Below are 13,022 nucleotides of genomic sequence, written 5' to 3' on the forward strand. Positions count from 1 at the left end.
CAATCAGAAGAGTCAGTCGATCGTGTGAGTGAGGGATGGTAGCTGCGCTGTTAGCTGATGCTGTCCTGGATCTCTAGAGAGTTTGAATGGAAATAGCAGCGCGAGAATCTCTGCTCACCCGTTAAGAAAAGCGTCCTGATAAACACACGGGCGAAAATGGACATCCTCAAGTCCCTAGGACACCCGGAAGAAATAATCAACCTCTTTAAATACAAATTAGGAGGCTGTCGTTCCGTAATGCCTAAATTGGATTATGTAAGTAAATGCATTTTAAGCATTCATCTCTAATATTCATTCCCTGTGCATGCATGTCCATGCACAATACATGTTTTGTATTTACCTGTCATTATGCACGTCAGATTTATTTATTACTGAGCATTAAAATCATTACATTTAAAGAAGATTAAGCAGAGATGAAACTTTAATTGCATCAGCTGCAGTGCTGAAGATGTCACATTATTATGCTTTTCCAGCAAGCAGTGCATAAACGTGTCACCATCAGATGGATTTGATTTAATCCTGGTTTGGAGAGCCAGGATTCGTCTTATATAATGAGCTTTGAGGACTGGAGGGTGAGACAGGGTGTTTGACAGCTAATCCACATCCACACTGACAGTAGATAGATAGATAGATAGATAGATAGATAGATAGATAGATAGATAGATAGATAGATAGATAGATAGATAGATAGATCTCTTATTAATATAAGAGATTTGCATGGTGCATGCAAAGAATACCTACCTGTATATTAGTTTGTATAAATGCAATATATACTTATTTTAATATATGCCTATGCACTACTAGCCATAGGATTGGACACATGTGAAATTTGTAGTTAAGTATGAGAACATTCCATGTGTCAATGTCAAATTTTTTTTTTATTTATTTATTATTATACACAGATATATTTGTAGAAATAGCAAACAATACATTGCATGGGTCATAATTATGATTTATTTTTTTATTTTTTTTAATCATTAGGATCTTAAGTAAAGAGCATGTTCCATGAATATATTTTGTAAATTTCCTAAAATTACTGTAAATTTTACTATTAAAAAAAAAATCTGTGAAAATTACGGTAAAATACTGGCAGGTGTGGTTGCCAGAACTTTACTGTTAAAAATATGGTAGCAACATTTTAGGTTTTACAGACTTAAATTTACAACAAAATACAGAATTTCATTAAAGGGGGGGGGGTGAAATGCTCGTTTTCACTCAATCTCCTGTTAATCTTGAGTACCTATAGAGTAGTACTGCATCCTTCATAACTCCAAAAAGTCTTTAGTTTTATTATATTCATAAGAGAAAGATAGTCTGTACCGATTTTTCCCGGAAAAACACGAGCGCCTAGAGGCGTGACTTGTGGGCGGAGCTAAAGAATCACGAGCGCCAGTAGGCTTTTGCGTTGAGAGCGTTTGGAAGCTGTGACATTACCTTGAGGGAAAAAAACATCCAAAACAAACCATGGCTAACAGTCAGATTCAGCCGTTTATTTATGATCCAGAATCAGATCCAGAGGCTGAAACTGAAAGAGCAGCAGCAGCAATCAGTCTCTATGTGGTATGTACTTAAACTGTATATATTTGCTTAGCGGTTTTGGAAAATGACTAAGTTCCACTTTATGTCGTCTTTTTTTTTTTTTTAAGCTGTACATGTGGAAAGTGCAGTTTGATGACAACATCGCATGTTGTTTACTTGATGTGCTTACACGCTGATAGCTAAGTTAACAACACAGAGATATTTGAAGCAGTTTTACTCACCGCCTGCGGTTCCAACACACGATCGTGACCCTTTTTCGTTGGGATTGCATTATCCTTAAGAAATAAACGATACGCAAATCCGTCGTCAAACTGGGCCTTGTTTGTAAAACAAGCATCTTCGAAATGCAGGGAACAAACACAAACACTTGCACAACTCCGTTGATGCTCTGTAAAAATAAACTCCATCCACTGGTCCCTTAATGCTGTTTTTTTTGGTAATCTGTGCAGGGTTGTCTTGCCCTGGCAACCAAAAACACACTTCTTTTGTGACATTTCGCGTCGCTCTGATCAGTGAAGTCTGTTGTGCTCTCAGTGCTCTGCTATACGGGAGCGCGCTCTTCCGGCAGAAGTGCTTCAGGACACATATAAGGAAATTCCGCTCCATCTAACGTCACACAGACCCATACTCGAAAAAAACTTTCCCAAACTTGTGACAAACCGGAAGGAGTATTTTGGGAACAGAAATACTCCTTCAAACGTACAACTTAATTTGTGAAACTTTGTCCATGTTTAGCATGGGAATCCAACTCTTTAACAGTGTAAAAAACTCAGTATGCATGAAATAGCATTTCACCCCCCCCCCCCTTAACTGATCTAATGTTAATAAACCAACACACTGAAATACTATTTTCTGTTTTGAACCATTGTAATGTACTAATAACGACCAAACTCTAAACACAATCATGTTAACACACATTATACTGAAATAATGCAATAAACGTTAATTTAACAACTTTAGATGAAAGATAAAACCCTGATGTACACAACTGATAAGTTGATAACTGATTAAAAAAAACTAAGAAGAAACATAATTATTTCAATAAAAAAACATAAAATATGAAGTGTCATGCAGGGAATTCTGGGAGATCCAATTTACTGTTTTTCACTGTAAATTCAACAATGACTTTTTCTTTTTCACTTCCAAAAAATGTAATTTTAACGTAATTTTACTGTACAATTACATTTAATGTAATTACAGTTATTCACCATATATAGTATGGAAACTTACTGATAACCAGTTAACAGGTTTTTACTGTAGCATTTTTACAGTCTTTTACTGTTAAGATCACAATAATTTTTTACAGTGTACCGTAAATTTATCAAAACTTAATTTTTGATTAGTAATACGCATTGCTAAGAACTTCATTTGAACAACTTTAAAAGCGAATCATTTAGATTTTTTTTTTTTTTTTTTTTTTTTTTGCACCCAAATATTGTTCTCAGTTAAAAGTCTCAGTTTAAAAAAAATATATTTTTGGTCCAGATGAGTTTTAATAATTTTTTATAATTATTATTATAATTATTATTTTATTTTCAAGTTTCGGTCACCCCATATGTCGCATACACAGATACGAGGATCACTTTTCTGTTTTTTTTAAGTGTGGAAGAGTGTTTGAGTAGGTGTGTCCAGAAGTGCGGACTTGGCGAACTGCGCGCTCTGAAAACATGCGCGTGCTTTATTGCTAATAGCGGGGAGGATAATTAATATGCGTAAACCTCAATATGAGGTGAAACGCTCTTATAGTCTGTTTACATATCAGATTACATATAGGCGTGCTTTAAAAACGCGTCCTTCTGACGCTCGGTTTCACTTCCTCTCTGGCGAATGGCTTTACTTTAAAGTTTAACTGAAGTTGGAAAGTTGTGCACTGCTTGTAAACAGAAGCAGGAGCTGCAGGAGCTCGTTCGCTCATGGCTGTGGTCGGCGGCAAGAGCGCAGCGCCGTTCTCCGTGATCAAGCGCTCGTTGTCGCTGCGCTCGGTGCTCTCCGGCGGGCGGCGCAGCGCGCAGGAAGGGCGGCTGGTGACCCGTGCTTCTCACCCGCTCCGGACTCACCGACACCCCTCCTTTGTGTGCTTCTCCTGCCAGGACTCCATGAGCGAAACCCTGCGGACCTGCTACGCGTATCTGAACCAGACCAGCCGGAGCTTCGCGGCGGTGATCCAGGCCCTGGACGGAGAGCTACGGTAAGGTCCGCGGGAGAGGAGTCACCAAACAACCGCTTTAGAAACATATGTGCACGCATTTACTTGTTTGCAATGTTTGTGGTTATATATATAAATGACCTTGAGGAGCATGTGTCTTCTTAAGAAGTTGCTCGAGTGAGGAACTTCTATGCATTTTTGCAAAGTCTTTTTGCAATATGCTAATCTAGGCCTATTAATCATGCACTTAAAACAAACCTGCATGCATTTTCTAAGTAGCCTACATACTGAAATCTATACAATTTATGTTTGTGTATATGTTCAAAACAGCAGATTTCTATCGTTTCTAATTTATAACTTTTATAATAGTAATAAATCTGAGATTTTGCATGCATTTATATATATATATTATAGATTCATGTATGTTTATGTGTGTGTGTGCAGTTTATTATATATGATAATAAAAGTGTAAAACAGCAAATTTCTGTAGAAATATGGAAGAAATCTAATTTCTGTAAGATATCTGGAATTTTGGATAGGCCTATATACATTCAGAAACATACATATATTGCATAATGCAATATATTTTATAAAAGAAGATCATATATATATATATATGCTTTATATAAATTCTATAACAATTTATACTTGTGAACAATAGAAATCTGCTATTTAGCATTTATCTTTCTAAAAATTGTGCACACTTCATATGTTTAGGATAATATTAAAGTAAAACATGTAAGGCATTCGTTGTGTCATGTGTGATATGTTTCTGGACCTGCTGTGTTGTATTTATATCAGCTGCTCAGTATAGATGCTGTTTGTGGTGTTTAGAAATGTACTGCAGATCTTGATGGGTGTTAAATCTCTCACTCAGGCATGCGGTGTGTATTTTCTACCTGGTTCTGCGAGCTCTGGACACAGTGGAGGATGACATGAGCATCCCGCTGGAGAAGAAGGTCCCATTGCTGCAGGACTTCCACACGTTCCTCTATCAGCCGGAGTGGAGCTTCAGCGAGAGCAGAGAGAAAGACCGGCAGGTGCTGGAGGATTTCCCCACGGTAATCCAACACAACACAACACAACAGATCACAACACAACAGATCACAACACATAACATCACATCACATAACATCACATCAAACACGTCACATTACATCACAAAACAACACATCACATCAAACAAAATACAACATCACATCAAACACTATAACAACATCACATCTCAACAACAAATCACAATGCAACACAATACAACACAACACATCACCACACAACAAATCACAATACAACACATCACAACACAACACCACATCACATCACATCAAACACATAACAGTACAAGACAACACAAAACATCACATTACATCTTGACAACACATCACATCACAATGCAACCCAAAACAACACAATGCAACACCACATCACATCACATCAAACACATAACAACAGCACATTACAACACAAAACATGACATCACATTACATAACAATACATCACAACACATCAGAACACATTGCATTAAATCACAACACATCACCACACAACAAATCACAAAACAACACATCACAACACATGACATCAAACACATCACATCCGATCACAACACAACAACACATCAAACACGTCACAATACAACACATCAGAACACATTGCATCACTTCACCACACAACAAATCACAATATAACACAACACAACACCACATCACATCACATCAAACACATCTCAACAACACATCATATCACAATGCAACACATGACATCAAGTCACAACATATCACACAACAACACATCACATCAAACAAAATACAACATCACATCAAACACTATAACAACATCACATCTCAACAACAAATCACAATGCAACACAATACAACACAAAACATCACATCACAACACATCACATTAAATCACAACCCATCACCACACAACAAATCACAATACAACACATCACAACACAACACCACATCACATCACATCAAACACATAACAGTACAAGACAACACAAAACATCACATTACATCTTGACAACACATCACATCACAATGCAACCCAAAACAACACAATGCAACATCACATCACATCAAACACATAACAACAGCACATTACAACACAAAACATGACATTACATAACAATACATCACAACACATCAGAACACATTGCATTAAATCACAACACATCACCACACAACAAATCACAAAACATCACATCACAACACAACGCATGACATCAAACACATCACATCCTATCACAACACAACAACAAATCAAACACGTCACAATACAACACATCAGAACACATTGCATCACATCACCACACAACAAATCACAATATAACACATCACAACACAACACCACATCACATCACATCAAACACATCTCAACAACACATCACATCACAATGCAACACATGACATGAAATCACAACATATCACCACACAACAAATCACACAACAACACATCACAACACAGAACATCACATCAAACACAACACATTAAATCACAACACATCACCACACAACAAATCACAATACAACACATCACAACACAACACCACATCACATCACATCACATCACATCAAACACAAAACAGTACAAGACAACACATCTTGACATCACATCACATCACAATGCAACCCAAAACAAAACAATGCAACACCACATCACATCACATCACATCAAACACATAACAACAGCACATTACAACACAAAACATGACATCACATTACATAACAATACATCACAACACATCAGAACACATTGCATTAAATCACAACACATCACCACACAACAAATCACAAAACATCACATCACAACACAACACCACACCACATCACATCACATCACATCACATCAAACACATAACAACAGCACATTACAACACAAAACATCACATCACATTACATAACAATACATCACAACACATCAGAACACATTGCATTAAATCACAACACATCACCACACAACAAATCACAAAACATCACATCACAACACAACACATGACATCAAACACATCACATCCTATCACAACACAACAACACATCAAACACGTCACAATACAACACATCAGAACACATTGCATCACATCACCACACAACAAATCACAATATAACACATCACAACACCACATCACATCACATCTCAACAACACATCACAACACAACACATGACATCAAACTTGTCACATCCAATCACAACATATCACACAACAACACATCACATCAAACAAAATACAACATCACATCAAACACTATAACAACATCACATCTCAACAACAAATCACAATGCAACACAATACAATCACATCACAACACATCACATTAAATCACAACCCATCACCACACAACAAATCACAATACAACACATCACAACAAACATCACATCACATCAAACACATCTCAACAACACATCACAATGCAACACATGACATCAAATCACAACATATCACCACACAACAAATCACACAACAACACAATACAACACAAAACATCACATCAGAACACATCACATTAAATCACAACACAACACAACAAATCACATCACAACAAACAAAACACAACATCACATCACATCAAACACATAACAGCACATCACATCTCAACACATCACATCACAATGCAACACAATACAACACAACACCACATCACATCAAACACATCTCAACAACAAATCACATCACATTAAATAACAATACATCACAACACATCACAGTAAAGTAATGTGATGTGTTGTTATTTAATGTGATGTGATGTGTTCTGTTGTCATATTAAAACATCACGACACAACGCAATGTAAGGATGTGTATTTTGCATAAAAGAAGCATATTTTTAGGATTTTTTTGCAACTGTACTATGTTTATATTGAACACAAAATTTATCTCCAAATTAAAATTTAAAATTTCCATTTCATTAATACGATTGTTTTAATAATAAATGTATAGTTTTTGTACACCAGAATTATAAACTGTTCATTATTTATTATAAATTCATGAATATAACGGTCATTGTTCTCAGATGTGATTCTTAATGTAATAAATTTTTTAGATATGCATGATAAATATCGGCACAATATTAATGTGCATCTTGTCAGTAAAGCCAGTTCTGTAATCAGTAATTTTTTACTTTTTTTTTTTAATCAGACATATTTATGTATTTATTTATTTTCAATTTGAGATGAAAACACAAACCCCTGATATAAACCCCCCGGTTTCATATGACGTTTTCTTGTACGTAAACCAACTTGAACTTAACGTCGTTGTTTGCAGCTTTTGTAAAATGCAGCATTTACACGTCATGCTTTTAATATCTTTTTATACACTTTTTCTAAAACACGCTTTCGTTCCCCTTTCCTCCAGATTTCGGTGGAGTTCAGGAACTTGGGCCAGGAGTATCGCGAGGTGATTTCAGACATCTGTTACCGGATGGGTGTGGGGATGTCCGAATTCCTGGAGAAGAAGGTTTCATCCATGCAGGAGTGGGACAAGGTTAACTTTACAGATGTATTAATGACGTGTTAGTTTGATGTTTATCCATCTGCGTGTAGATTTACAGACGTATAATTCACCAAAGCGATGCAGAAGTGCTCTTATTCTATTTTAAAGCATGTCTGGCATTCTGCATGAGACACACTGCTGTAAACATCTGTCCGGATGTGTATAAATGTGTCTGCCTCAGTACTGTCATTACGTGGCGGGTCTGGTGGGGATCGGCCTGTCCCGTCTGTTTTCGGCGTCCCAGCTGGAGGACGCTGAGGTGGGCTGGGACACAGAGCTGGCAAACTCCATGGGTCTGTTCCTCCAGAAGACCAACATCATCAGAGACTATCTGGAGGACCAACAGGAGGGAAGAGCCTTCTGGCCACAGGAGGTACAAACCTTTAACCCTGCGCTCTTCATCCAGCAGCCGATGCTGACAAACATCACCGCAAATCTGTTTTTTACCGTAGCATTTTTGCTGGTGGGATTGTGGTCCGTGCATGTGATGTCTGTTTGTGTGCCGCAGGCCTGGAGTCAGTTTGCGTCCCGTCTGGAGGATTTCGCTCGTCCTCAGCACCTGAGCTCTGCTCTGTCCTGTCTCAACCTGCTGGTGACCGATGCTCTCCATCACGTCCCAGACGTCATCGAATATCTGTCCCGCCTCCGCAACCAGAGCGTCTTCAACTTCTGTGCCATTCCTCAGGTCTGATGCATTTCTCAAACTGAAGCTTCATCTGTTTCTGTGCGGTTTAATGGCGCTTACAAACACCAGACTGTGTTCAAGTCTCACACAGAGAATAGTGAGCGCATGCGGATTATAGAAATAAATAAAGGGAATATAGAAATTGTGCACAGATGAATGCATGGATACTTTCTTTTTTTTGCTGCTGTATGTTGTTTTTCTATGAAAACATGCACTAAAACTTGAATTACTAACAATATTTACATTCCTTTAAATGAAAAACTATTAGAGATTAAATAAGATAAATAAATAAATAAAAAGTATTAGTAAGCTGCGAAGGCGAAATTAAACATTTTCATTTTGTACTAAAATTATTAGTGCAGTCAAACGATTAATAGCATCCAAAATAAACGTTTTTGTTTACATAATATGTGTGTTTACTGTGTATATATAAATACACCCACATGCATGTATATATTTAAGAAAAATATGTTATGTTTATACATTTTAAATATGTAGATATAATATCAATTATGTTAATGTAAATATGTACATGGAAATATTTCAATATATATACTGTGTGTGTGTATATATATATATATATATATATATATATATATATATATATATATATATATATATATATATATATATATATATATATATATAATATATATATAATATAATATATATATATATAATAATTAATATATACAGTACACACACATATATAGATAAAAACTTCTTTTGGTGCGATAATAATGATTAATTGTTTGACAGCACTAAAAAAAAGATATGAAATAAAATGTATAAAAAAATTAATTAATAATAAAATTACTAAAACTTGAAATGAAATTAAAATTAAAAAAGAATTATTTTTTTTAACATATTATTTCACTTAAAAAGGAAGTTGAAGTGCTAAAGTTACTCAAACTAAAACCATTAAAAACACAAAAACTAATAAAATGACCAAAACGCCCAACAACATTAATAAAACTTTAATAAAATGACAACAAAAAATACAAAAATAAAATGAATTCAAATTAGAATATAAAAATGTCAACTTATTTTACTTTATTTATGAAGCCAGGATTTCAGATTGTTGTTTTTTTTAAAGGTGAAGTTATAAAACGACTAAAACTGAAATAAAAGTTAATACAATTTCTTTTTTAAACAAAAAAATATTGAATGACTAAAACAACAAAATAACTAAAACTTAAACTCAATTTAAAAGGAAAATATAAAAATAAAAAACTAATTCCCAATATGAATAAAAAGTATGATAGTAAAACAACAAAGATGGATGCGTTTGAATGTTGTACATTGTGTTGTTGCAAGTAAATAAGATGAAATGTGGCATATGAACACAGTAATTATTATTTTATGGTTGTAGATGGTTATAGACGGTCTCTTTCCTTCAGACATACAGTGATCTAAACCTTTACAGAAAAACCACATGTGAAAATCATGTTAAAATCATTTGAAACACATGTGAAACTCAAAAAGATCTGCACACGGTTATATTATTCAATGCATTAGAAATAAATAAAGGGAATATAGAAATTGTGCACAGATTAATGCATGGATACTTTCTTTGCTGCTGTACGTTGTTTTTCTATGCAAACATGCACTAAAACTTAAATGACTAACAATATTTACATTTCTTTAAAATAAAAACTATTAGAGACTAAATTAAAAAAAGCTGCGAGGGAGAAATGTGAAATTTTCATTTAGTGCGGTCAAACGATTAATCGTGATTTTAATTTTTTTATTTGAAACACATGTGAAAGATCTGCACACGGTTATATTATTCAACCATAAGAGGCCATAAAAACAAGTCCAAAAAGTGTACAAAACTCATGCATATAAAACATGTGGCTTTAGACTGTGATTGTGATCTCAGTTGTGTGGTGTTGTTCCTCCTCCGACCAGGTGATGGCGATAGCGACTCTGTCGGCGTGCTACAACAATCCTCAGGTGTTTCAGGGCGTGGTGAAGATCCGGAAGGGTCAGGCCGTGACGCTCATGATGCAGGCCACAAGCATGGGTGCCGTCCAGAGCATCATCGCACAATACAGTCAAGAGGTGCGTCCAGAAACACGCTCCCTAGCTCAAACCCGTGTGCTCCGCTAATCCCGATCCTCTCCTCACAGATCCTGCAGAAAGTGTCCGCCTCGGATCCGTCGCGAGAGAAGACTCTGCGCATCCTGAGCCTCATCCGAGAGAAGAGTCTGTCTCCGGCCGCGCTCTCGTCCCGAGCGCACCACATCTCTCCCGTCTACATCTCGGCCGCTATGCTGTTAGCGGCGCTCAGCTGGCAGTACATGAACGCCGCGGCCGGACAGCCACCAGGGGGCGCTGACATGCACGGACACTGAGACACACGCGGAGCAGCGCTGAACTCACTGCCAAACCACAGAACGAGTCGGGGATCTTTAGGGATCTTTCTGTGACACTCAATGATGTTTAGGTCATTTTCACCCCAAAATCAAATGAGAAAACAATAAGAAATAGTACAAAATCTGCTCTAAAATGAGCATTTATATACATTTTTAATACATTTTATTAGGTTTTATATGTGTAATACATGGAAAAGCGTGTGTCTGTATATATGTGTGTGTGTGTGTGTGTGTTCAAAATCAAATGAGAAAAAAAAATATATGTAATACATAAATAAAAAAATGTGTGTGTGTGTGTGTGTGTGTGTATATATATATATATATATAGAGAGAGAGAGAGAGAGAGAGAAATATAAAAAGAAAAAATATAGCTTTCTGTGTATTATATACAAACTAATTTAATATATAAAATTATACAAGTAGTTTTATATATTTAATGAAAATTATAAAATATAAAAAAGTTACATCCCTTTAATTTTTATGTTTATATATATATATATATATTCTTTTGTTTTAGTGGTGATAAATGATCTGATGATTTGTTTTGTTTGTTCTGTGTTCAGTTGTGTGTCTTTGATGGATGTTTGTGTATTTGAGACGCTCAAATGTGAATTATTCTAAAGTTATGTTTATGACGCTCATCTTTTTTGTTCTGTTTCATCAAATCATCTTAAACATCTAAAACCAGAAGTTTTCATTCCAGTATAATATAATGTCAGTCTTATCATTTGGACAGAGATTTATTTGGTTCCGTTAAAGGTTCTCAGTTACACACAAACTCTCAAGCAGTTGCGGGTTTACTGATCACGGTAGAACATGTCTAGATCATATTTCTCATCAAGTTTTAAGACCATTGTTATTTTTTGCATTGGAATTAATTATATTAATATTTATTATAATAATATATTATATTATAATACTTCACAATGCAAAAAAAACTGTAATGGAATTATTTATATATTTTATTTTATTTACAAAAATCTGATATCAGCACTAAGAAATTAAAATGATGCATTGTAATGTTTTATTGCATTTCATTCATTACAGTTTCTCAGTGCTGCTATTAGATTTTTGGGAGTAAAATAAAATAATTAAAAATAAGATCTAAATAAAATGTAAAGGAAAAAAATTTCGCTTTTGAACAAACTTTAAATTGTTTGAAAAAATATATTTTTTTTTATTATGGGGTGTAAAATGAGCCGAGGTGTTCTTGACAGCTTTCATCAGGTTCACTCGTGTGGTTTGGATGTTTTGCACTACAGCAAATGATTAAAGTGCCCTTAATATACAGCTTTTATGTGGAAAAGCTAGCTAGAGAACTGTACATATCAAAAGATTGGTTTAATTAGCATTGCTAATAATGTAATGTGGGAGTTTGAATTGTAAATGCATTTAGAGATAATAAATATATAAAAAATGTATTTCATTTGATTCATTGAATTGCATTTGAGGAACTTTTCCGCCTTTCAACAAGAATATAGTGAAACGTTTTTTAATGTTTATTGGTTGTAGACTTAAAATAATAAATATTAAGTAAAATATATAATATAATATAAATATGAATATAAATATAATATTAAATATGTAAACAGTAAATAAGCTGCATAACAATAAAACATTTTTTAATTAAATAGTTGGCAAACTTCTGAGATATCGGAACTTTTTAAAAGTTTCTAGGTTGCATAGAACAAAATAAAAAGTTGTAGAATTAATTCGGTTTTTGAACATTTCTAGGTTGCAGACCTAGAATAAAAAAATTAATTTAAATAGTAAAAATAATAA

The 13,022-nt window shown here is 34.8% G+C and overlaps 1 protein-coding gene across 2 annotated transcripts; it reads left to right on the forward strand.

Moving 5' to 3' along the window:
- Positions 1-69: 69 nt before the first annotated feature.
- On the forward strand, positions 70-12,661 carry LOC127984023 (squalene synthase). 2 transcript variants are annotated; one of them, XM_052586478.1, is made up of 8 exons: positions 70-255; positions 3,630-3,727; positions 4,563-4,746; positions 8,040-8,168; positions 8,359-8,550; positions 8,686-8,862; positions 10,774-10,926; positions 10,995-12,661. In XM_052586478.1, exons 1-8 carry the CDS (start codon positions 157-159, stop codon positions 11,217-11,219), a joined length of 1,257 nt encoding a protein of 418 aa, XP_052442438.1. In that variant the 5' UTR covers positions 70-156; the 3' UTR covers positions 11,220-12,661. The 2 variants fall into 2 exon arrangements, with proteins under 2 accessions (XP_052442438.1, XP_052442437.1); XM_052586477.1 differs by lacking the exon at positions 70-255 and having other exon boundaries at positions 3,172-3,727.
- Positions 12,662-13,022: the final 361 nt, after the last annotated feature.

Source organism: Carassius gibelio, chromosome B20 (genome assembly GCF_023724105.1).
Source record: "Carassius gibelio isolate Cgi1373 ecotype wild population from Czech Republic chromosome B20, carGib1.2-hapl.c, whole genome shotgun sequence".
Lineage (NCBI taxonomy): Eukaryota > Metazoa > Chordata > Actinopteri > Cypriniformes > Cyprinidae > Carassius > Carassius gibelio.

Coding starts and splice junctions, on each gene's coding strand:
- LOC127984023 (XM_052586477.1), top strand. CDS start 3,453: ATGGCTGTGGTCGGCGGCAAGAGCGCAGCGCCGTTCTCCGTGATCAAG. Junction 8,169..8,358: donor CCATGCAGGAGTGGGACAAG/GTTAACTTTACA, acceptor TGTCTGCCTCAG/TACTGTCATTACGTGGCGGG. Junction 8,551..8,685: donor GAGCCTTCTGGCCACAGGAG/GTACAAACCTTT, acceptor TGTGTGCCGCAG/GCCTGGAGTCAGTTTGCGTC.